The sequence below is a fragment of the Anguilla rostrata genome, chromosome 18, assembly GCF_018555375.3.
Source record: "Anguilla rostrata isolate EN2019 chromosome 18, ASM1855537v3, whole genome shotgun sequence".
Lineage (NCBI taxonomy): Eukaryota > Metazoa > Chordata > Actinopteri > Anguilliformes > Anguillidae > Anguilla > Anguilla rostrata.
Window position 1 is genome coordinate 23,892,881 of NC_057950.1, and position 26,669 is coordinate 23,919,549.

The following is a 26,669-nucleotide window of genomic DNA, read 5'->3' on the forward strand; positions in this document are numbered from 1 at the left end:
GATATTCCCGGTTTTGAGCCACCCGATATCTGTAATGTAAGATAATCTTCAACCAAATTAATGAAATTGGCTGAGAAACTATATTAAAATTACATTTCGTTGCTTTCCAAGTTTCTTTGAGCACCTGCCACATTCGCTCTACAGTCATTCTCGAAAAAACCGGCGGGGACCGCGGGAAAGTGTCCTGCGTTACTTGTTACGAGGAACTGACAACAACGGAGACACCTTCGAGTCTCAAACTGCCGGGGTGCGTACGCATACAATGCTAGACAGTGGTCACAGTAGTTCCATGTATCCTTCGATTTATTACAAATATAGCCTTTTGTCCGAGATTGTTTCGTCTGTCCCCATCCGTCTCACCCATGTGCAAATAGAAAAAAAGAACAAGTAGCACGAAGCAACGGAGCCACTTATTTCACAGGGAGAAAAGGCAGACTATGCATTTTAGCTGCATCTTTTCCGCTGAAACGCACTGGCGTCGCAGGTGACTAACAACACGCTATATAAAACGACCTGGGGATTGTAAGCATGCCAAACTAACATGATTGCACCTTACCTTCAGCCAAAAGGCGCATTGCATGAACAAACGAAGGGTCCAGGCTATCTTTCTCGGCCATCAGCTCCGGCAAGTATTTGTCTTGATCCATTTCAGGTCTCCTCTCCTGTTCACCGCTCGTGCAGGTGAGACGAAAAAAAGTGGTGGATCTCGGAATATGAGCCTCGGTCTCCGCTCGGTTATCTGAACAGCCACTGCGAGAAAAGCCGTAACGAATCTCACCAAACGCGCGCTGCACTGTTATGTGGAAGAATTCAGAGCCTGAAGCCCATCTCTCGAGCTCAGTCGCGAGTCTCTCCTACAGCAGTTCCCACCTTAGCTACCGAGGCGCTGCGTGGTGCCTGCCCGCCCCCTCATCATGATTGGTCGCAGCCCATCACAGACAGTTCGCAAACCGCAAATGGTCCCCTACCCGCTAAAATAACGAGATTGACGCTGAATATTTTCCACCTCTCGGTTGCTGTCCGTGGTGCTGAATGTTATTTACACGTGGGGAACGAAATGATGAAGCTAGAACTCCAAGGCTAATGAAGTAAGAGAGCGCGTACACGAACCACCCCGTTAAAACCAAACAGGCCAGCGATTCAAATGTTACATTTTCCAGTAATTCGATTCCAATATATTGTATTACTATTATATGTATTTCGTTATAATAAGATGAAATATTATGGATCGAATATTGGTCATTTACGAATAATTAATCACTAATGGCAACAGCTCTCCCGTAAACCTTGCTTAACGTTTGTTCAGTAACCATGTATAACAACAAAAACTGTACAGCAGATTGGAATAAGAGTCGCTGAAACCCACATTCCCGGGCCGAGAAGGGCACGAGCTCTCCTGAAGTTGGACGGAAGCGCAAAGAAAACGGTTAAGCCATTCACCAGGAAAATCACCTAAAATAGTATATAAAAACATGCAGAAAAATGACTCTTGTTTAATCGTACTGTTTGTAAGCACCTTCTCGCCGTGTTTAGTTACAGTGGTGATCCGTACGGATAAGGCTACAGTGATTTATTTATATCCCCGTTGCCAAAAGGCAGGGCGTAGCGTTTGTGCTACGATCGCAGCTTTTAGAGACACATGCAACGTGAAGGTTGAACCACGTGAACTGTATTTTGAAATATGCGTAATTAATATGCATCTGAGTTGCGCTTGCTGAATATCAAAGCCACCGAATCCCTGCTAAATGACCCAGGCTTAAGAAGGAAGAGGGAGGAGGTTTATTAGGATCTGAGTGAGCTTGAGACGCGGAGGCAGCTCAGGTTGGCATGAGGATGAATGCTAATCAATAGATTTGTTGCATGCCTCGATTTGCCAAGATGGATTAAACCGTAGCGACAGCCAAGGCGAGATGCATCCGCAGCACGCGGACAGCTTGCCCCTAATTAATGACTGAATGGATTACAGACCTGTTGGCAAACATCTGCAGTCCCAGTGTCACATGAAATGACTGCGCGCTGAGAGATAATCGTATTACATTGACTTGCATATATATTGTTTCGTGTATTTGCTTCCAGTATTGATCGTTTATGCAAGGAAGTCTAATAGCGACCGCGGAGCAGTAGACCATTGTTAAATGTCAGTGACAGTTTGACCTAGTGTTTTAACTCGTTTAAGTGCGTCGGGTGTATTTCCATGCCGTTTGAAATACAGGGATATTTAATAACTATTCTTGAACAATCGTTTAAACTGAAAATTAAATCAACTAATGTTTTCAATATGTTTAAAAGGAAATTACCTACAATATAAATTACGTAATAAAAACAGAACTCCTAGTCCTATCACATCCCACCTCAATCCTGTCACAGACAAGAAAAAAGTAGAACTATATTTCATCTCATTAAACTACTTTCACGAGAACAACCTGTCTGTTCACATTTTGGTTTCATATCGAACACCTAACACATCCTGCACCGTACCACAGGCCTACCGTCTAACAGCCAAAACTACCCGGCACTCCTAATCAGTTGGAGGCTTTGCCGGGTAGTTTCCTTGACTCTTCCTCGCTTCATGCGCTCCCTACTCCGAATGAGACCCGCCTGCTCCGCTCTAATTCGGGACACCTTGCAAGATGTTTTCGCAAACAATGCATTTTTTGGGGAGTTCAAGGAAGTTTCATCTGACACAGGGGGAAAAGAATCGAGACTGAAAACAGGAAATGTTTACGGCCACGAAGCATTCTCAGGGCTTGTCTCACGTTGTAGTCTGTCTTGATTAGAGACGTGCATTCCGTGTTCGTGACAGCTTCTTTGACGTTTGATATCACAGTTGCACCGAGAAAACAGCTGGCCAGATGGATAGGGAGTTAAATGATGTATTGCACCTCACAAATATGTTGGTGTAGTTGTGGAATAGTGAAATAACATAACATTTTTACATAATCATCACATTTACTTTAAACTCATTTGGCAGGTGCTCTTATCCAGAGCGATGAACAGTTAGGGTTCTGATGTTAGTAACTTACTAACATCAGTTACTCTCAGGAACACTTGCATGTCTTGATTAATTGTAACATAACATTAAAAGACCTATTCTGAAATTTGAAGATATAGTGCATGTTGTCATGTGAAACAAAATCACCTCTGTGATCAAATTTCCGTACAGATGCATATTACTAGATTATTTTCTGCTTAATTGAGATGGTATGTTATAATAATGACTACCTCTTCCCCAAAATTTCTGCACAATTTCTGATGAATGAATTGTAGATGCTATGTTCTGATAATGAACATTCATTGAGCCTTTGTGAATACATGTGCATTTTGATTGGCATAATTATATTTGTCAATGGATAACAAGCTATAACAACACTGGATTTAGCAGGTCCATGACCGTAACACTATACAGTACGGTCAGCTCCTTGATTAACTGAATCAGTGACTGAGACACATAACTGAATAATCATGATAAACGTATGGTTAACAAAAACAACCAAGCTGTCCTCAAGTTGTTTTACTTATTTGATAAGGATAGTACCATTGGATTCTGTCAGTTATCAGATGGTTTAAGCATTGCAAGTTCACATTAGCTACAACACTATCAGTCGAAAAGCACAACACGTAAAAAAAAAAAAGTCCATATTTAATATGAGATCATTCTTGTTCAGCTCCTCCATTTGGCTCCAGAGGCATTCACAGATGCCCCCCCCATCCCCTCCCCCCCTCACACCACCACCCCACCCCTCCTCACCCCACACCACCCCACCCCAATCCCTTGTGCCTTTGCCTGTGAGTGTCATTCTCATATAACACCAACAGCGATTAAATCACTTTTTTTTCCTTGGCAGCCATTCGCCATCACTGTTTTAAATTTTAAAAAAGTGGTGTTACTGGAAACTGGTACAAATAAACCTCAAAATAAGACGAAGATGCTCACACCCATGGGCGATGTAGTCATGAACTTTTGCGACTGTGAAAAGCGAGATCTCAACTCTGCAGAGGCAACATGCGGAGAGGTGCGAAATGGGTCCCCCGCGTTTGATTAGAATTTGATTGGACGGTTAAAGGCATCACGCTGTAGCGCGTGGATGAGCCTCGGATAAAATCCGGGCCGTGCTGACTGGGGCCGGTAGGTACATAGGGCAATGCGCAGTTGCCGATTGCGTCGCCCAGCATACTGGGAGGGTTCTGTCGGTTTGGGGTCCGCGTTTCATCACTCTTCAGCGCCCCCTGCTGGACCCCCACTAGCCTGTACTCAGCTGGTGAACCCATGTGTTTTGGAGGAGAACTGTGATTGTCTAAACTCTCCCAAATCGGAAATGGGGTTTGTGCACGAACTAGGCTGTGGTTGTAGATTCAACATCCCAAATTAGGTTGGAAATTGGACATATGCTGCCCCACATTGGGCACCAAATTGTTATTTAAAAAAAGAAAAAAATTGATTGATGGTGGGATGTTTCATGTAAATCGTCCTGCCCTACATTCATTTTTTAATTAATACAAAAAATGTACAAATTTGCACACACTGGATTAATTTCATGACGAATCCAGAACCAGTTCACAATGAAGTGACCTTTTCCTTTAAAACAACTTGACATTTTGGTCTGAATTACTTTATTGTACAACTGTGTTACAGTTCGCTGTTTCTGTTCAGGGAAATATAATTTTCTCTTAAAACGGTTTATTAGTTTACGATAGAATCCAAGAGTTTGTCTGAGTAAAACTGTGCTTTACCTGCTGTCTCTTTAAAATAAAATAATCCCTGACTGACGTCCTGGTATTTTAAACCAGATATGGAAGGCTACGACTCACTTTCATCATCTCATTGGCTGAATGTAGAGTAGGTAATATAGCCAAAGTCATCATCCAAGTGCCGAGCTGCTTGTGTAATCTCATCATATAAAAAATGCAAGAGCCACTTGTGGTCTGTGCGTGTAACAGACAGTATATGCACTCAGGCTCTGGTGGGTCAATGACAGCCCTCTCCACAGAATTCTCTTCATCTCTGCGAGTAGGATCAGTGTCTGTTCAGTAGCGTCATGTGACCTCAACATTAAAAAAAAAGAGAAAAAAAGCCGGTTCTTAAACTTGACCTGACCAGCCATTATGGAAAGTGTTTTTTAGGTTTATTCTCCAGTTATAGTATTTCATTTGCAGTCTTTTATTGGCAACCGTGTTAGGTTCTCATCTTCAGAAATGAGCAGATGGAGTGATGGAGGGGTTAGATGTATGCCTCTGTTCTATCGATTCATCAAAACCGAAGCTGCTTCCAAGCCGGGCTGCGGGGGAAAACAATCTACATCTCTCGCGCAATATGATCAGCCGTCAAATTATCACGCACACCGCCTCCTGGCGCTTTTCCGTCTAAGAGCAGAAATGTGCTCGACCTCAAAAGCCTGACCAGGCATCGAGAGAGCGGGGAGAGCCTTCGCCTCTGTCGGGAGTCAGGTCCCTCGGATTTCATCCGAGCCAAACGTGGTGCAACAACAATCAATATCACCAATCTCAGAGGTTTTCTTTTTCAGATAATAAACTCGCCCTTGCCGATATTAATGTCAGTTGACGTGACAGATTTAACATGAAGGTAATATATCACACTCAAATTTTTTTTTTTTTGCTCTCGGTTCCATATAATTGACATCTGAAACACGTATGTCACAAATAGCCACATATTCTCCATTAATCTGCTCCATCTGAGCTCTCCCTGCTCTTGGGAGCGGCAACATTACCAGACTATTGAATATTCCTCTTCACGTGTTTCTCAGACCGCATGTCCATCAAAGGGTTTACATGACACGGCCATCAGTTGTATCATATTTTGCTACCTGGCAAAAGCTCTTGTCCATTATGGTTGCTACGTTACAAATCTTGTCCATTACTACATCGTATCTAGTAAGACTTGTATAGCTACCGTTTTATCATGTCATCTGTTCATATAGTTCCTCTACAGAAGCATTTTGGGGTTTACCAAAATGGATTAGAACCTGCAATCACTTGGTGAAAAGCCTCATCCTTTTCATCTCTTTAACCATTGTGCTGCCTTGTGCTGTTACCCCATTATCTGCCACTTATTTATTTTCATTTGGATCAATGACAATAACTGAATGAGTAATCTGTCACTGAGTGAATCAAAGAGTGAGTCACTGAGTGAATGAGAGAGTAAGTCATTGAATGAGTGAGAGAGTGAGTCTGTGAGTGAGTCACTGAGTGAATGAGAGAGTGAGTCATTGAATGAGTGAGAGAGTGAGACTGTGAGTGAATGAGAGAGTGAGTCATTGAATGAGTGAGAGAGTGAGTCTGTGAGTGAGTCACTGAGTGAATGAGAGAGTGAGTCATTGAATGAGTGAGAGAGCGAGTCTGTAAGTGAATGAGAGAGTGAGTCATTTAATGAGTGAGAGAGTGAGTCTGTGAGTGAATGAGAGAGTGAGTCACTGAGTGAATGAGAGATTGAGTCTGTGAGTGAATGAGAGAGTGAGTCACTGAGTGAATGAGAGATTGAGTCATGGAATGAGTGAGAGAGTGAGCGAGTCATTGAATAAAAAAGTAAGCGACTCGGTAACTGAGTGAGGAAGTAAGAAGTACAGTCATTTCTCCGGCTGCTTCCTCCAGTCTCAGTAAACATAAAACATATAAATAATGAAATAAAATAACTCAATTAAAGACCCTGGAGTAGAGCTTTCTGTCAGATTCCATTAGCGGGAGAGCTGTTCTGGCTGTGTTTTTGCACGCTGACGTGTAGAGGAGATGGCATGTGAGATTCCAGCTAACACCAGTCTTCATTGTGAATGTGTCCTGGCCTAACACTTCAGACCGTCGTTTCGGCTTGCAGTAAAACGGTCGTGTTTAGCTTTGACCGTGAGGGTTAAAATACACGTGCTTTAAAGCTCTGGGCAAAGTTCTGGTGAAAATCTATGGGTCGAACCTTTAATAGCCACACGGTTAAATAAAATCCCGCCTTTCCTTGTGAGCGTAAGGACATGTGGGATTTTTTTATTCTGGATTTACAGCACAAACATAGCGCACAGAAACAAGACGCTGCTCCTGAACATTTTTACTTACCTAGCTGAGTTGATAATATACTTACACTCTTCTCAAATTGTGCTTTAAAATGAATGTTTACAACCCTGATTAATATGATATCGTTAAGTAGCCTACAGTAAATCAACCATTAGAGCCAACTGGCATCTTCATCGAAATTGATCTTGTAGTGCTGATCTTTGCATTATCCGGAGCGTATTTACAGTGTAACATGCTACCTCTGGATTAGAGCGCAAGGTGAGATTTGAGATGCAGGGCATTGATAAATGACTTCCAGTCTAATAACAGCGCGTGATTTTCCTCCGTCTGGATGTTTTCTGATACGTAACGTCAGCTCATAAATGATCACTTTGGTCAAATAGACATCCTGAAATCCTCAATCCTGGAGTACTGTGTGGGAGGTTTTGTTACGTTCGTGTCGTAATGAGTACAAATGTGTGCTGTAGCCTATATACAGTACAGTGAAAAATAGCACACAATATGCATAAAGAAAAATCTGCATAATTCTCGGGGAAGGAAAACTGTGCTTTCATCTTTATTCATAACCCTTAGTTCTGAATAGATAAATAGATTTATTCCACAGTCGTTTTTTTTTTTTTTTTGCCAAATCGTCGTGTATTAAATAGGTAGCAGTGTGGTGCAGTGGCTCGGGAACTGGGCTTGTAATTCAAAGGTTATGGGTTTGAGTCCAAGCTGGGAATACTGCTGTTGTACACAGGATGAATGCACTGAACATAAATTGCTTCTGTAAAAAAATAGCCTGCCGTATTAATGGCTTGTATGTAAAAGTGTACACTGTGCCTTTCACCTGTGGATGTGAGCGTCTGCTCGACGCTGAAAGGCGGTGCAATGTATGGCGTGTCTCCTTGGATCAAAAAGCGGCTTCGACAGGATCAGATGGGCATGTCAGCCACGTTATTACAGGGATCCTGTGACCTCCGTGCAATAGGATTTCTGCGCAGTCCAATAACACGTGCAGGTCAACACCGCGGCTGGTAAAAGAAAAAGGGTTTTTTTGATTAATAGTGCATGGCCGACTGTGAAGGTTACCGATTCCTATGGCGAGGATGTAGGCTATACAAGGTTGCGGAAGCTCTTCTTAAATAAACAGAAAATGTGTGTTTTTTTGTTTGTTTGTTTTTTTTTGCCGTCGTGAACAGGAATAATTTCTTTGATGAAATTTGTCGATGGCTTTTAGAGGAGCGCAAACGACAAGTTCTACAGCGTGGGCAGAGGAGGTGCCGGGTCGTTCCGTAAAGGTTGAGCCGGGTCTTTATGAAGAATTCATGCGACCTTTTTGATCAGCTAGGACTTCCTGGTACTTTCCGTTCAACGGGGCACTCTGAAAGGGCCAGGCTACGCCTTGCGAAATTCAAACAGTTTAACGGTGATTTCAGGAAGCAGAGGCTGCTGCTACAGAACAGAAAGTGACAAATTAAATACGACACGGGGTTCGGACCTCCCTCCTCCTACTCTCCGGTGAAAGAGTATTTTCCTCATTAAGGAATGGCAGCTCTTCAATGGGTTCTTGCAGCTCTCTAGTGGCCAAACATAAAACAGCAAAATGTACCGTCAGGTCAGTGCTTACAGGGTACCCTTCATTAATTGGGCATGTGTGTAGGATATCTATGGTATCAAAGGCATTGTGGACTGCAACCTATTTTATATGGTCTATGACTGCAACACACAAACTGAATGCTTTGCTGCTTTTTTGTGAAATAGTTTTTTTTTTTTTTAACTTTGGCTTCTAGGCCTTTGTTGTGGTCGCGGCTGCCAGAAATGAGCTGTTTTCAAGATGGGATTACATGTATTCAGGGAAACACTGATAAGATAATACCGTTTATAAATATTTTCCTGGAACCGAGCCGCCACGTGACATCGTGTTCACCGGTGAGAGAGACACACATGGAAAATGAACGCCCCTTTCTTCGTTTCCTTTGACTGGTATAGTGGACCTTAACCTCAGTCTGCACTTTCTCTCTTTCTCTTTCTCTCTGTCTCTGTTGGCTCTCTCTCTCTCTCTCTCTCTCTCTCTCTCTCACTCACTCTCTCACTCACTCTCATGTTTTAATTAGTGAACAAACATTAAGGGCTCATGTTTCATTTGAGATAAAAACAAAACAGTAAACTGTTTTATAATAGGGAAGCGCTGAGGACAAGATGAGTTTGTCTCTGGCTTTTTTATTGCACGGAGCATCTGAAGCAGCTCTGGCAGATTAGACTGGTGTTTTGAAAGCTGTTGAGAAAAACAGCACGTTTTCCCATCTGAGATTTATAAAGATGATATAGCACGTCAGCTTCCTGCCAAGTTTCAAGATGTTCTCCATCTCTATCTCAGTGTATTAAAGACTTGGAGCAAATAGACTTTGCATCTTTGAGTACTCTGCTAACAAGATTACTGATTGTCAGCTATGGCTAAATGACACTGCGCTCCAAAATAAAAAAAATTCTAATGGGGTAAAGCACGGACAGGGGAGAATCTTGACAGAAAATTAATTCATCCCCATCCACAATTTCCTAAAAAAAAGGGAAAAGAAAAAACGCAGCATGTGGGGATGAAAAACAAATTATTTGCCTGCATGAATGTGTTGCGTTCTCTCATGGCTGGTACAGCTTAAGAGGGTATCAAGACCCCGCGTGAATCTACCAAACAAGGGGATGATGGATGTGTTATTTTAGCCAAGTCCTAGACTGTGGAAATGCAATAGCCCTGGGCGTGAATTATTAAGCAGCTCTGTTTAGTGGTGGAAAGGGGATATTAGAGCGCGTTCAATCTGAGGGAAAGTGCGTCTCCTCTGCATCTATCCAACTACAGAGCCCCCGATGTCTCTTTATCACCCCGTGCTACTTCTGCACTTTTATTTCATCCGTCTTGTTTTATCGATAACATTTTTATCCCCTCGTTTACTTTTCTGGGAATGACTAGTTCTTTTTTTTTTGTAGGCCCGTTTCCGTCTCTGTGTCGTCCATCTTCTGTTTGAAGGGTGCCAAGGAGAATTTTGGGCTTCTGGTGCATCTGCTTCCAGGACCTGGTCCAATCCACTCTGTAGTGTGCTTCCAGGACCTGGTCCAATTCACTCTGTAGTGTGCTTCCAGGACCTGGTCCACTTCCCTCTGTAGTGTGCTTTCAGGACCTGGTCAACTTCCCTCTGTAGTGTGCTTTCAGGACCTGGTCCACTTCCCTCTGTAGTGTGCTTCCAGGACCTGGTCCACTTCCCTCTGTAGTGTGCTTTCAGGACCTGGTCAACTTCCCTCTGTAGTGTGCTTCCAGGACCTGGTCCACTTCCCTCTGTAGTGTGCTTTCAGGACCTGGTCAACTTCCCTCTGTAGTGTGCTTTCAGGACCTGGTCAACTTCCCTCTGTAGTGTGCTTTCAGGACCTGGTCCACTTCCCTCTGTAGTGTGCTTCCAGGACCTGGTCCACTTCCCTCTGTAGTGTGCTTCCAGGACCTGGTCAACTTCCCTCTGTAGTGTGCTTCCAGGACCTGGTCCAATTCACTCTGTAGTGTGCTTTCAGGACCTGGTCCACTTCCCTCTGTAGTGTGCTTCCAGGACCTGGTCCACTTCCCTCTGTAGTGTGCTTCCAGGACCTGGTCCACTTCCCTCTGTAGTGTGCTTCCAGGACCTGGTCAACTTCACTCTGCAGCCAACCACGTCAGCCTGAGCGATGGTTCAGCCAATCAGGTGACTCCATGCATCGCTTGTTTTGTTCCTAATTTTGCAAATTACTGTTCAGCTTATATAACAAGGGGACTAAGGCAATCAATTAATCACTCAGTTCATTTTTTGATTTGCTATTGTGCTCTTAACAAAAGAGCTGTTTCAGACATTTCATATAAAGAGGTCGTAGGGTGCTTTAACAAACAACTTTCAAAGGACGTCTTGACAACTTTTCACAAGTTCAATGCAAATGAACACAAATGTAATTAATCAAAATAAAATCATCTTCATTCTCAAATAAATAAAATGATATGAACACAAGGCACCTGCTTTGATCCATTGCTCCACTCCTAGGCATGTTCTCCGTATGTGATTGGTTATATCCGGCCATATCTGGGGTGTTGTTCCACTTTGTGACCTCATCCTGCAGTGTTAGCTCTGGCTCGCTATCACCCTCTACAGGAAAATATTGTTACTGAAGGACAGCATGACAAATGTCTTGACTGACAGGTAGACCCAGGTTAAAATTTATGACATTTAATTGAATGATTCAGCATCTACTCATTTTTAATGACATAATGTTGTTAGCTATACACAGAACTGCAACTGCACCCAGCAGGTTTGTAGTCATAGATGTTGAAAATAAAGATTTTAAGGAAAGGAGGAAATTTGGTTCAGTCCCAAATTATTTGCACGGAAATTTTCATCAGATTGCAATGGAAATAAATTCACCCCAGTAGGCTTTGGGCTCAGAACTCTGTCTAATCTCTCAGAAGTCACAGTGCTTACAATGGCAGAATGCTTATTTATGGCTTATTTCCATACTATAAAATTTGAGGGGGGAGGGGGGAGCTCTATGTAAAAAGGGCTGTAATTCCTACATAGATCACCTGCTATGGATGTAAATGCCCTCTAATTAAAGCTGACAGTTTGCATTTAACCTCATATTCATTGTTTCAAGTGCTGGAGCACAGAGCCTAAGCAAAAACAATTGTGTCACTGTCCCAATTTGCATTTAATCTTGTAAATATTAAGTAGTGTATTTATATTTATCAAACTGCTACATATCTTAAACAAATCCGTGATGATTTAGACTTGGATTTATAGGAGTGTTTAATATAATGGTTAAATTGCAGTCTGGGAGGTTTGAAAAGTTTTGAGAACAGACATTTGCAAGTGCGTCCTCATTCTACCTCAGATTTAGGGTAGGCCAGGGTAAGGTGAACTTTGGTAAAACCTGACAGACAGGCTTTCAGTCTGCTAGTCCTGAAACCAGCCACGTGCAACAATCCTTTTCACACGCCTTACAAAATAAAATACAAAAATGCAAAACGAGATTTCACTAAAGAAAAACCAAAGGACACCAAGCTTACGGTCTCAAAAAGATCCCCATCGCTTTGTTTAATATAGGTGTAGTGGGACCTCATTGTCAGAAAGAGTTAAAAGAGTTAAACAGAACAGTGCATTGGTGATTGTAGATTTTGCATTTCAGATAGAGTATCAAGAAAATTTGGACGGGGCAGAATTTCGGTAACTTGCGCTGATAAGAGACAGCTGCAGCAATTACTACTGCGCGTGTACAGCTGAGACTCATTCTCCTGTTTCTCCGAATCTCATATCGGCTCGTTTCTTACGCCGTACTGTATAACGTCCAGGGGAAATCTAAATCGAAGAGGTATTTCTATCGGGGAATACATTACCGAGTCCTAATTGATTTTAATGCGATGCTGTTAGCATCCCGGTAATCAAGCTGCCCCCTCGTAATATTGATTCATGCATACGATGATGTTTTCAGAAATGTATAACAAATTCCCTGCAGAAGGTCTGCGCGGACGGAAAGAGGAAATGGCAGGATACAAGACAAACATTGGCCTGACTCCCGTTTCTCAGGACGTTGCCCGGTCCGCGGGGCAATTTTTCCGAAGGTTAAGAGGTAGAATCGATAGGTCGCGCGCGCAGTAGCTATGATATACACCATGTTAGCGATGCTTACCCTCGGTGGTTACGCACGGCCTGACGGAGTCATCCTCGCCGTCATGATTTCTGCTATTCGCAGAGACAGGGCGGTAAGTGTCCTGTCATGAGGGGTTATGATTACAGAAGCTTTAGCCAGCGTTAGCGTGTTTGTCTTAGTATGCCGCGGGACGCAGTGGGCCGTCCCTTCGGATGCCGAAGAGGAGCCTCTGTGTTTATTCGCTGACCTGATAAATATGTTAATTTGCAAGCTCTTTAAATCCTGTTCCAGCGTTTTCCAGGGGTGTCCCGTGACCCCGTTTTCTTTCCCTGGGGAAAAGGAAACTTTTCTGTTTTTTTTTCCTACTTCTGTTCTACTTTGTTTTAAGTCCGTGTGGAACATTCAGGGCTTCTTGATATTATAAGAGTGTATGGGCCTACAGACTTTCACATAATATTTTCCCTGCCCAAATAATTCCTAGACAGCACTTTTCCTCACAAGCAAACCGTGTTGGATTCCACACAAAGACATTAATAGACCCAGAGTTTAATAAACGCCTCTAGTATAAGGAAGGGAAAAAAACTATGATAGATCTCACATTTGTAATTGAAATGAATATTTTTATTTTTAGTAACCAATGTCTAATGCCAATTTGTATGGTCCGCCTTCTCATTTCGATGCAGAAATAAATTCCAGTTGAAACTCAATTGAATTAAAATGTGTTGAATGTTTTAAAATCTTATCTTGTTTTCAGTACTCAAGTGGTTGTTTTACCTATAAAGATAATGTATTCTCTCGTTAAAAAGGAGTTTGTTTAATTTTGTCAGCAATCTTCTTGAGAATTTAATTGGTAGGTAAAAAAAATAAATAAATAAAAAATCTTTAGAGGTGTGGTTGTTTTCATTCCTGTGAAGGCTTTTAATTGCTCTCTAAAGAAACCCAAGCCTGACTTTAAACAACAGTAATATAAGGCAACCTCATTTAGCCCTACAGTAGTGCTGACTGCACAGACAACCTGTGATGTCAGGAACAGGCAAATAACAACAACAGCAACAATAATAGCATGGGGAGAATACTTAAACAAGTAATTGGACTTATGCTGGCCAAGCTAGCTCAAATAGTGTTGCATCCATGTATAGGATTGCACAAAGGTCTTATGTTCTGGTAATAACATTATATTCAAGAGGAAAATATCATTCACAAAATCTTCTGAAATTTTCTGTAGTGATAGAAGTAATAATCCTTTTCCAGGCTTTAAAAAAAGACTCCCCCAAAGTTTCATTTTTCAAAGTTTTCTTTCAATATTTCAGTTTATGGCTTCAAAACTATTTGGATAAAGTATGAAGGCTGAAATGATAAATGCTGAGAAAAGTTTAAGGGAGTAGGTTTTGTGTTTGTATTACAGCAGCATCATATCATTTTTTTTTCATTCTGAAATGACAACTTTCCAGTTGTGTGAAATTCATTCCAGATCAGTTCTTATGATGTGTTTGTGACTATTCAAATGAATAAACAAATAAATGGATAAATATGTTGCTGCAATGTCATTCATCATAACGTACGGCCAAGTAAATGGTTATTTAAAAATGTTGCACCGCCTAGCAAACAGGCAAAAGTAGGAGACTGAGATTCAACACTCTGTTGCATATCTGGGAAAGAGAGAGCGGGAGCTTTGCGATAACAAATCCTGGGAAGAAAATTAAAATCCTATTTGTCTGTGAAACCAAATTAAGCCCTGTGTTCCTCAGGAGAGAAGCGAATGTGATATAGCTTTTTAAATGTGATTTGTGAGACAGTAAAACAAATCACAACATAACTCAATCAAGTGTCGTTTATGCAGCCTTGGAAGAAAAAAAAAAACAGAAGAGATGCAGCCTTCTCTAGAGCTACTTCTGTACAACAGTGGTATGCAAAATAATTTGGGAACCCCTGGTCAATATTGTGCATAATACATATTGTGCTGAATCTCAAAGTGAAAAGGTTGTTAACACAACCTCTAAATGGTATAAATGTTATCAGAAAGTAACCTGTTCAACACAAAAGTTAGTTTCTTGTTGGGGAAGCAAGGATGAAGTAAAATGAGTTTATTTAATGAATTCAGAGGTTTCCACAGTGAATGCCCTTGTTAAAATGTTCAGCACTTTGAATACTGAGCACAAGAGCTATTGCATGCTAAAACCCCATCTCTTAACCTAAATTTTAAGTGATTTAATTTAATAATTATTATTAGAAATGACAATCATCAATTAAATCTCTGAACTTGTTGATAGGTCAATCAAACGGTAACTGGGTGGAATCAACCAACGCATCAAAGCAAACTGTATACCAGGCCTTAAGATATACTGTTACCTTCGAAGACCGTAATCTAAACACTAGATAATCCACACACTGGAATATGCAACAGAACACTTATGTAAGCCAGAGACTTTTTTGAAACAGTGCTGTGGACCAATGAAATAAAAATGTCAATCTTTGTCCACAACCACCAAAGATACATTTGGATAAAACCCAGGGAAGCCTCTGAAGGAAATAACAACTTACCAACTGTTAAATGTGGGGATGAATCCATTATGCATTGGGGTTGTGTGGCAGCCAGTGTCAAAGGAAATCTCATGCAGGTGGAAGTGGAAGAAAGAATGGATTAGCCTAAATATCAACAAATCCTGGAAGCTAATGTTTCAGGCAGTAAAGAAATTGAAGCTGAAGGGAGTTTGGATATTTCGACAAAATAGTGATCCAAAATAAACCTGAAAATCAACCAGGAACAACTTGAAGGACAGAAAAATCAGACATGGCATTCACAGTCCCCAGATTTGAGTATTATCAAAAATATGTGGGGAAATCACAAACATGCTGTGCAAAAAATATTTCTGAACTTGAAGGGATCTAAAGGTAAACTGGGGAATAAAAATCCTACAAGAATAGACAGACTGGTTACAAATGTATGGAAGCCTAAGGAGGTGCTACTAGGTGTGAATAACAGGGTAGCCAAAGTTTTGCACTTGCCACATTTAGCTACTGTTTTATTTTTTTCTATCCGTTAAATTCAGCAAATAAAAATTAACTGTGCATTAAAATGTACAGAACTATGTTTAACTATTTTCCCCAGCAGAGGTTGTGTTGATTTCTGTTCACTTAGAAAATCAACGAACCATGAAATTTGACTGTGTGCCCAAACTGTTGCATAGCACTGTGCATGTGCGTGCGTGTCTTTTCTGACCTGATGATTTACTATGAGACACGCACCATATAAAAGTGTGTGGGAGCGAATGTCATAGTTTATCAACAAGCGGCTGGTAGATTTACCTGCTAGCGGAACGCAGGCTATTCATCTCGCGGCTCAAGCGAAGCACGTGCGGTTAGAGGGGAGGGTGAAAGGCCACAGCTGATGTGTGCAGAGGAGATCGCAACCTACCACCGGAGTTTTCCCCCTTTTCCTTAAAGTAGGACATTATGTGCGACTGTGAAGGAGCGCCGCTGCCCTCAATGTAAGAACGGAGACTCCGTTTGCGTTGCTAATGTTGCAGAGATGTTTTAACGGAAGCATGGTGAAATGCGCGTGAAAAGCAATGTGAGGGTCAGAGTTATTTAACGTCTGCGCGCAGTACTCTGACAGCAGGCGAGGATTGCTTAATGCGATGAGTCAGAGGCGCTTAATCTCAATGTCTGCATGCCAATATCAGCAGGTTGTAAATGGAAAGTATTTTGATCTGTGGCTGTTTGCGAACTTTGTCGGATCTGTATGGCATATAGGCACATGTGCTGATCTTTATAGTATGTGGATGGGCTCGGTGAATAGCACGGACAGACAAAAGTTCGGTGGGCGAACTACCATTAGGCAGAGCAAGTTGTATTCCAATAAGAATGCAGTAATTGATTAGTAATGCCTATGCAGTAAAGAAAAGAAACTTAAAAATACAAATGTTTACAATTTTGTGAAAATATGTTAGTGTACTGTTTTATTTAACATGTGGAGAAGTTTATGTCTAAAATCTACAAAGTATTTTTGAAATCTGTTCAGGAAGTTTCCTTGCCAGACTTCATACTTTCACGATTTTATGAAATGTTAATGCTGTCACATTTTCTCACACAGTGAACGAATAGACTGGGCAGCTAGCCGGCTTGCTTGATTTTGAGTTGTTGAGGCATTTTGGTAAGGTGCTTTAGATCAATCATTAAAATGCTCCAGCAGAAGTTACCGTAGTCAAAATACCGACAACGGCACTCTCGGTTAAATAAGCAAGGGGAGTGAGACTGACAGACCGCACGCGTGCGGTCAGAGTTCACCTTGTGTTTGGAGACCGGACTGAGAGCTGTGAGAGCGCCTCAGAGGGCCTCAGAGGAAACGTGAAAGCCATTTTCTCGGGGAACGAACACCAGCTTGTGTTACCAGCCTCATTAGCGGGAACCACATCTAAATAAAGAATCCATAGCTGAAGTGTTTGACCTCCCTGATGTCTTCTTAAATGCATAATAACCATTTGGATCAATAAATGAGACCCGCTGGAGAAATATGAGGCTTTAATTCACCGTCAGCCGCAAAGGGAGCAACAGCAGCCAGCCTCCCTCCCCCAGGGACAGAGACTCTGCTGTTTACACTGCGTTTCCCTACTCAACCACTGCCTAGCACACACGCACGCACACACACACACACACACAACCACTGCCTCACACACGCGCACACATACACACACACACACACACACACACAACCACTGCCTACACACACGCACACACAACACACACACACAACCACTCACACACACACATCATACACACTAGACACCACACACACCACACTCCATACACACCACACAACACACACACACAACCACTGCCTAGCACACACGTGCACACATACACACACAACCACTGCCTCACACACGCGCACACATACACACACACACACACAACCACTGCCTAGCACAAGCACGACCACGCACACACACACACTGCTCAACACCACCACACACACACACACACACACACAACCACTGCCTCACATGCGCACACAGACACACACACACACAACCACTGCCTCACACACGCGCACACATACACACACACACACACACAACCACTGCCTCACACACGCACCAAAACAACACACACACCACACACAACCACTGCCTCACACACCGCACACACATCACACATCACCACCACACAACCACTGCCTACACACACGCACACACACCACACCAACCACTGCTCACACACGCCACTACACACACCACACACACACCACGCCACACAACATGCTACATACATATGAACACACAACCACACACAAACACTGCCTCCAACTCACCACACACATCACAACACAACAACCACTGCTTCACACACGCGCACACATACACACACACACACACACACACAACCACTGCCTAGCACACACGCACACGCACACACACACACACATGCATACACACACAACCACTGCCTCACATATGCACACACACACACACAACCACTGCCTCACACACGCGCACACATACACACACACACAACCACTGCCTCACATATGCGCACACACACACACAACCACTGCCTCATACACGCACACACACACACAACCACTGCCTCACATGCGCACACATACACACACAACCACTGCCTCACACACACACATGCATACACACATACTAAACACGCACGTACACACACACACACAACCACTATCTCACACACACACTCAAACACATGCACACACTCACACAACCACTGCCTCCCACACGCACACAACCACTGCCTCACACGCACACTCACACAGCCACTGCCACCCCCCCCCACACACACACGCACACACAGAGATGCACATACAGTATGAACACAGATACGCACAGCCATGAACACGTGATCTCGTCCAAAATCTCATATTCTCACGTTGTGTTGGTGCTGACATTCTGTTTAGAACGTTCAACGTCCTTGCTAGCAATGTATCTAAATCTTCCCTCATTCCAGATCATAATGAAAAGTGACCTGCGGAATAAAAAAAGTGCAAATTGCACCCCCTTCTCTAAAATACACAAGGGTGACTCCTGCCCTCTCACTCATCGCAGTTACCAAGGCAACAATATTCTCACTCCTAATTAGTGTAGATGTTTTTGGATCTCATTATCACGCCCTCACAATGCAATCCCGCGTCGTCTGCCGTTTCTCTGTTCCGGTTAATGTGCTGTTCTGCAGCTCATTTCCTGCATTCCCAATCACCTGACCGTCTGCAGGAATGTGAAGATGTGTACGCTTTCTGAGGATGGCATAAACCTTATTTAAACACGATGGAGAGAGAGACAGTGTCAGCTTAGAAAATAGGAAATAGTACATTTTAGGAATCGAGACAGTCTCTGAGCTCCCCATGGTTACACCATAAACATTTTTTTTATTTGAATTCACTGTTGAGCTCACATTGAGCTCCTTGCTGTATTGCACAGACAGGTGTTCACCATCTGTAAATTCAGCTTTGAATAAATAAGGTTAGACAACGCAGCTGAAACTTCTGTTTCATAGTCGGCCATAATGTTAGCTTCAATTTAAAACTGTCAGTAGCTTGAATATCTAGGATATCCTTCTTCGCACACAAATACTCTCTGCACCAATAACAAACATGCGCAGAAATAAAAAATCAAAACCTCCACACAGTGAACCGTCCCTTTAACAGAAGCCTGACGAGCAGGACTTTCCTTTGCCTTGTAGTTCCACAAGTTTTAGCTGCTGCATCGGTTTCTCTGGAGACCAGCTCTCTGAGCCTAGCTTGTGGATTTCCCCTAGTGCTGCACATAGCTAATTACCTTCCATGCTAAAATAGAACTCTACACGCTACTTATATTATATTACATTACATTACATTACAGGCATGCGGAGTGACTTACACAACTTCTTTTACATAGCAAACTTAGCATACTTAATTTCTTATATATCATCTAAAAGCACAATGGGAAGCAATAAATAATTGGTAATTTTGCAAATATTTGATAGACAATCAAGACTTTTGCTAGGGAGTGATTAATAGATACACAAATACAATATTTCCTTGTATTGATGTACTATGCCTAAAAAAAAATTAGAGCTGCAATTGTGTCATAAACAGGCTAGCACTGTTTTGGAAACAGTGTTGTGCATCATTATTGTGTGGAAGACATGATAGCTTGTGGATAAGTCAACCACACTCATGGAACCAATCACTTGGCGAACATAAGTTTATTTGTATATATATCAACATTATGAAGGCCTTTTGGATTGATAATGTAATATATTCCAAAGCCATTTCAAGTAACAGTGGCTGATTATATATTGCCGGTTAGCCGTTGCTGATTAATCTGCTTTATCACTGTGTCCATTGAGACCAGTGCTTTTTATGACCTCTGTTAGTCAGCAGTCAGCAGAACACAATGGCCTCCTTCCTCTTCAGAAAGGCTGCAGCCGTCTGACAGGTCATTAGTTAATCTTTATTGTTAATCTGTTCTGTTATATTTACAGTCGCGCTCTTAATGTTTTCTCGGATAGTGTATCACAAGAGGAAGTTGAAGGCGAAGGTACACATGTTAAATTCTAATGAATCTTTACTGCGTGTTTGGTTTCAGATCTTGACGCTCTGCAAACAGATTGGCATTGGCAGTTTTGGTAACACTTTACAATAAAGTCACATGAATTGACATGAACTAATGCAGTTATGAACTACTAATTACTGAATCTGTACAATTTTGTTAATGCATTTGTACATGCTAAATCCATGTTATCAACTACATTAGTTAATGCCAATTCATACTGAAATGAACAGTTAATGTATTTTACTGTTTATAGTGAATTTATCCTTTGTTTTGCTAATCATGTAACTAATACATTAGTTAATGTATTTGTTAACTATGAACTATAAAAAGTTAATTTTATGTCTAATCAATGTCATTTGTGCATCATGAATTAATTAAGAACTACATTAGTTAATGCCAATTCATGTGACCTTATTGTAAGAGTGCTACCCCAGTTTTAAATGTTGGTGTTCAGAGAGTGTAGACGCAGCATGTGAAATGTGTCTCATTGAACCAGACTGGCCATGATGTGTTCTGATTTGTTCTGATATGATTGGCAGGGCTTATTTCCAGACTACACAAGCACAGGCAGTGTCATCGAAGCCACTGAACTGTATTCAGCTAGAACAGAAGACACTAAATTCTGTGATCTTACCTTGTTCCTACATGATGGCTGATAGGGTTGTGCTCGAAAATAATATGTGGTATCTTTGTAGTAATTGGGGAGAAAAGGTAACGTTGAGAGGTTTCATTTAATTGGACAATGACACGTCCACATTCATAATTGAGTAGTCGACTGAATGAGCTCACACAAACATGACATGAAAAAAAACCATGAAACTGGATGTCAAGATGTTTTACTTAATTGGGAAACGGAGAACACTTGTCACACAACGGTGTTCATGTCGATTTTCATAAGTAAATCTGACTGAGCCACAGTATCACTGATTTTGGCAGTGGGGCTGCTAAACTCAGGGTGGCCTTGAGCAAGGCTGAGCACTGCAAAACTGGAATTGGGTCCCTACCACTGAGGTGGCCAGAGTACCTTGTTGAGGAGGCCAGAGTAACCTTGCTGAGGAGGGCAGAGTAATCTAGCTGAGGAGGGCAGAGTAACCTCACTGAGGAGACCTGAGTAACCTTGCTGACGAGGCCAGTGTAACATCGCTGTGGAGACCAGTGTAACCTCACTGTTGAGACCAGAGTAACTGCACTGCGGAGGCCAGAGTAACTTCACTGAGGTGGCTAGAGTAACCTCATTGAAGAGGCTAGTGTAACTTCAGTGGTGGAGGCCAGTGTAACCGCACTGTGGAGGCCAGAGTAACCTCACTGAGGAGGGCAGAGTAACCTCGCTGAGCAGGCCAGTGCAATGTCGTTGAGGAGGCCAGTGAAACCTTATCGAGGAGGCCAGTGTAACCTCACTGAGGAGGCCAGTGTAACCTCGCTGAGGAGGCCAGTGTAACCTTGCTGAGGAGGCCAGATTAACCTCGCTGACGAGGCCAGTGTAACCTCATTGAGGAGGCCAGAGTAACCTCGCTGAGGAGGCCAGTGCAACCTCACTGAGGAGTCCAGAGTAACCTCACCGAAGAGACCATTTTAACCTCGCTGAGGAGGCCAGTGTAACCTCGCTGAGCATTAAGTTTGTGGAAGTTCTCCACCTCTCCTCCGCGTCTCTCTCCCTCTTCCTCTTCTCCCTAATGGAACATGAGTGAACATGACAGCGAGCTGTCAAGGCTCTTCCCGTAAACAACGCCACATTTTCACGCTCCCTCTCTTCGGGGAGACCAACTGTGAAAGCTACATTTACCCAGGGTGCCGTTCTGCATTCAAATAACCGGGCCTCCCTGATTTGTTCCTCACGCATCACATTTAGGGTGTCAAATGGAAAGATCCGAGCCGCTCCATTGTGTTGAATGTAGATTTTTAGATCTTGTTTTTTTTCTCTCTCTTTCTCGTCGCAGGCAGCCGGCTGTGAAACCGGTGGTTGTCGTTCACGGGGGGGCCTGGGCCATCCCCGTCGGCATGTCCGAGGCGTGTGCGAACGGCGTGAAGACCGCTGCTGTGGGGGCCTTCCGGGTTCTGAAAAGGGGCGGGACCGCTCTGGACGCCGTGGAAACGGCCGTCAGGGCCCTGGAGGACGACCCGGCGTTCGACGCGGGTAAGCGGTCGCGCTCTTCGGCCTTACGCCGCTCGAACGCGCAGTTAAAAGCGAGCGCAGTCGTAGGTTCGCTGCTAAAGAGCTCTCCCTCTCAGTTTACGACAAACGCTAACAGTTTCGATTGGCCTTATGAGCCTGTTAAAGCAGGAATCCCACAGTTCACTGTCACATTAGACTCTGCTCACAAAGTTTAATTTTTCAGAGTGCATTCTGTCAATTTAACTTTATTGTAATGTGGTCATATACAGTGCTATCTGTGAGAATTGGATGTTATCCCTTATATAATAAAAATGATGCTTCATTTATATGGCACCTTTTCCATTCAGTAGTGCCTTTATAGCTCAGTGTGCTTCAAGGAAATTAAAGGAGAGATGAGAAGAGAAAATGCAACGGTCTGCTGGTTGTAGAAGCAGGTACTCCTCTAGAGCTTCCTGCCCTGTATGGGGATAACGGCTACTCTGGGCCGTGATCCAGTGTGGGTACCACAGATCCAGAGGCAGACTACATTTCAGCGTGTTCAGGAGTGGGGGCTATTTTCCAGAATGCGGCTGTGTTCTGGAGTGGGGGTCGTTTTCTAGAGTGGGGTTATGTTCTGGAGTCAAGGGCTATTTTCTAGAATCAGGTTATGTTCTGGAGTGGGGGCTATTTTCCAGAGTGGGGCTATGTTCTGGAGTAGAGGCCACTTTCTAGAGTGGGGTTATGCTCTGAAGTTTGGGCTGTATTCTAGAGCAGGGTCTATGTTACAATGCGGAGGCTGCACTTTGGAGCGGGCTAGCTGTAATGACCCCCCTGCGATGCAGAGACGCGTTTCGGATAGTCATCGGGTTACAGGAGGAGCAGAAACAGGGACAGCTCATTAGACACCCCCAGCCTGTCAGGAACCCCGTCGCGTCCGCTCTGGCCCGCTGCCAGTTCGGGTAAAAGGAGAGAGCCCTCGCCGAAGCGCAGGAGCGCTAGCTACGCTTCATCTGAGACCCTTTCATACGCCCGCTCCGCCTGCAGCGAGGCAGGACCGATACGCGCCTGATGCAGCCCGCCTTATGGGGACCGGGGGGGCGGGGCCAAGTCCGATGACCTCACAGCCTCTCCGGGGCACGTGCTCAATGGAAGGAGAGGCAGAATGTATGTACATATGTGGGCCTGTGCTGCTTGTGGCATGACTGGCGGAGTGACTGTAGCCCAGGGGAACAGTGGGTTGACCCTTAAACGCTGTCATGGAAACCAGTAAGCTTGTAATGCATCTACATCAGAGGTGAAGCTTCATGCAAAATTTTGTTCAGACTATCCTGTTTCTCCTTATTGTATGCATCATAGTAAAGGCTTTTTATCTACATGTTGTTCAATGGACTTAAGCGGACTTGATCCTGAGTTTGGTTACTCTGTTGTAAGTCGCTCTGGATAAGAGCGTCAGCTAAATACCTATAATGTAATGTAATGTAATGCAGGGGCAGTCAGTGTTTGCCTGTTTCTCTGTCCATCCGTCCGTCCGTTCATCCGTCTGTCTGTCAGTCTGACTGTGTGTTTGTGTGTCCGTCTGTCTGTCTAACTGTGTTTTTGTCCGTCTGTCTGTCTGACTGCGTGTCCGTCCATCGGTCTGTCTGCCTGTGTCTGTCTGTCTGCCTGACTGTCTGTTTGCCTGACTGACTGTCTGTCTGACTGTGTCTGTCTGTCTGTCTTTCTGCCTGCCTGTCTGTCTGTCTGTCTGCCTACAGCAACTTGCATTCAAATGCTCCAGCCTGTGCTGTCTCATTATTTTCTTGTTTTATGAACATTGTATAACTGCCCTCGACCCTGGAAAAGGCTGCAGAACAGCATAATGGGGCTGCTAATGTTGACAGTTCTTCTAATGAAAGTGTCCTTGACCATTTTAAATCCTCTTTTCTGATTGCAAAACAATGGGAAGTATGTGGTCTGAATCTAATGGAAACACAGAAATGCTGGATTTGGGTAATTTAATGGCCTAGTGAATTCTCCATAGTCACTGTAATTTAAATTAGATTAGTTAGATTGGTAGATCAGCCTACCATAAATGCAATATTTATAATTAATCTGATTTGCCATGCCTTTGTCATTATTCTCTATTTAATGACACGCTGTTAGAACCTTACTTAGATAAATAATAAAGATTATAAACCACAATCAGTGCAGTGTTTTTTGATTGGAAGTATTTCAGCACATAACATTTTTTTTAGGATAAATATCTATAATGGTGAAGCATATGAAAGTGCTTTTATTAAGAGCTCTAAATGCACGATTACCATCTTGTAAATATTTCTCACTGGTGCTGTCTTTTCATCGCTGAATCTCTTTGCACATATGTACATTTATTAAAAATCATATTCAATTTTTAAAAATAGCCGTGGAAACTTCTGTCAAGTATACGATGATATTGTGCGGGGACCGTGAAACCACTGTTGAATCTGCATCGTCTCTCTACCTGGAGAATTCCTTTTAATGTGAAAAAGCAATCAGTACATAAAAGGCTAGGTGCTACCTGGGCTAGAGCAGTTTGTGCTACAGCTAAAACTGGTTCTGGAACGATTTTACCCAAGTGCATTTGGCCCTCTTATCTTCTACGTAGAAGCTCAAGGTTACTCACTCTCCAAAAGATTATTCATTTTCCCTCTGAAAGAAGGTGGACATACAAAGGTCACAGCTACCACTACCTCAGGTGTGTGTGTGTGTGCATGTGTGTGAGAGCAAGTGTGTGTGCGTGTGTTTGTGAGTGTTTTTGTGTGTGTGTGTGTGTGTATGTATGTATGTATGTGTGTGTGTGTGTGTGTGTGTGTGTGTGTGTGTGTACACATGCATGTTTGTGTGTGATAATAATTTATAAAGCTGGATGCTTACAGAAGCGGTTCAGATTTGCTACCCTGCTTTCTTGTTGGAAGGTACAAATGCCTCCTCAGAAACACCCCTCAGTCAAAAGTGTTGGATAACCTCCGTGTCACACTGCAAGCTGTTCTGTTCTACAGTGAATGGGTCTGTAATGACTGGCCTTTGAGTGGCCATGACGTGTATTTAAAACATAGCTTCCCAGCAGGGGCTTCTGCGTTGGAGTTGAGGTTCTGTCTGGTCTGAGCTGAGAGGATTTTAAGAGAGCGAGGGCTCTTGTGAAGCAGGGAAAGAATTTTGCCTTTTTGACACACAAGATTACAAGCTTTCTTACAGAGGGGAAAAAAACAGGCCTTCCTACGTTGCTGGCGTCGAAGTTAAAACATCAACTCGAGCTAATATTATCAAAAGAGGGATGGACATCATGAGAAGTCCTCCCCGCCATAATAGTTAAAATAAAAGTCAGATATTTGACTGTAGGGATGCGCTAGATAGTAATTCATAGCTCATTATTGCATATTGAGGTGGATTTAGGAATAAAGCAAAATTCACTGTTCTTGAACACGAAAGAGAAGGATTTTCCCTCAGCTGCGACAAGAACCAGCGCGTGTGTCATGCGTGCTGTGTTTGTGCATGTGTGTGTTGTGATCGTGTGCATTTGTGAGTGGGTGTTTGTCAGCTGGTCTGTGTTCATGTGTGTTCGTGTGTGCATGTGTTGCAGCTGATTGTTTGTTGTCATGTGCGGATGCGTAGTAGTATTCAGCCCCGTGTCTGTTTTGCATGTGCTTTCGGTTGTGATTATGCGTGTGTGCTGTTGCATCTGTTCTTGTCAACGTTAAACATGGAAGACGGCAAGGTTTTTTGCCCTCATGTGTTGTTTGACAATGGTGTGCGTGTTTGTGCATGTGCGCGTGTGTCGTGTTTGTGCATGTGCGCGTGTCGTGTTTGTACATATGCGTGTGTTGTGTTTGTACATATGCGTGTGTTGCATTTGTGCATGCGTGCGTGTGTTGTGTTTGTGCATGCGTGCATGTGTTGTGTTTGTACATATGCGTGTGTTGCATTTGTGCATGCGTGCGTGTGTTGCGTTTATGCGTGCGTGTTGTGTTTGTGCATGCGTGCGTGTGTTGTGTTTGTGCATGCGTGCGTGTTGTGTTTGTGCATGCGTGCGTGTTGTGTTTGTGCATGCGTGCGTGTGTTGTGTTTGTGCATGTCACTTCGTGTACAATGGTGTATGTGGCCTGCGTTTCGTGGTTGTCCTCCAACCATTTGTGGTCAGGGGTCTGTGTGTCAGTTGCATTGCGTGTTTGTGCATGCGTGCGTGTGTTGTGTTTGTACATATGCGTGTGCTGTGTTTGTGCATGTGCGCGTTTGTCGTGTTTGTGCATGCGTGCGTGTGTTGTGTTTGTACATATGCGTGTGCTGTGTTTGTGCATGCTTGCGTGTGCTGTGTTTGTGCATGCTTGCGTGTGTTGTGTTTGTGCATGTGTGCGTGTGTC

At 43.2% G+C, this 26,669-nt stretch overlaps 2 protein-coding genes across 8 annotated transcripts in view; one reads left to right on the plus strand and one right to left on the minus strand.

The window, feature by feature from the left end:
• The window catches only part of khdrbs2 (KH domain containing, RNA binding, signal transduction associated 2), a 157,377-nt gene extending 156,467 nt beyond the window's left edge, over nt 1-910 (minus strand). For 2 of the 5 annotated variants that reach the window (XM_064317615.1, XM_064317616.1), the window contains exon 1: nt 557-909. In XM_064317615.1, coding sequence (XP_064173685.1) covers nt 557-647 — 91 coding nt within the window. In that variant the 5' untranslated portion in view covers nt 648-909. Of the gene's footprint in view, nt 1-556 lie in introns of all 5 variants that reach the window. The other 3 variants (XM_064317613.1, XM_064317617.1, XM_064317614.1) reach the window with 3 other exon arrangements.
• si:dkey-103j14.5 (isoaspartyl peptidase/L-asparaginase) overlaps nt 1-26,669 on the plus strand; it is a 236,651-nt gene that overhangs the window by 168,600 nt on the left and 41,382 nt on the right. For 2 of the 3 annotated variants that reach the window (XM_064317170.1, XM_064317172.1), the window contains exons 1-2: nt 15,906-16,136; nt 22,139-22,335. In XM_064317170.1, the coding sequence (XP_064173240.1) occupies nt 16,102-16,136; nt 22,139-22,335 (232 nt within the window). In that variant the 5' untranslated portion in view covers nt 15,906-16,101. Of the gene's footprint in view, nt 1-15,905; nt 16,137-22,138; nt 22,336-26,669 lie in introns of those variants that run through there. The other variant, XM_064317171.1, reaches the window with a different exon arrangement.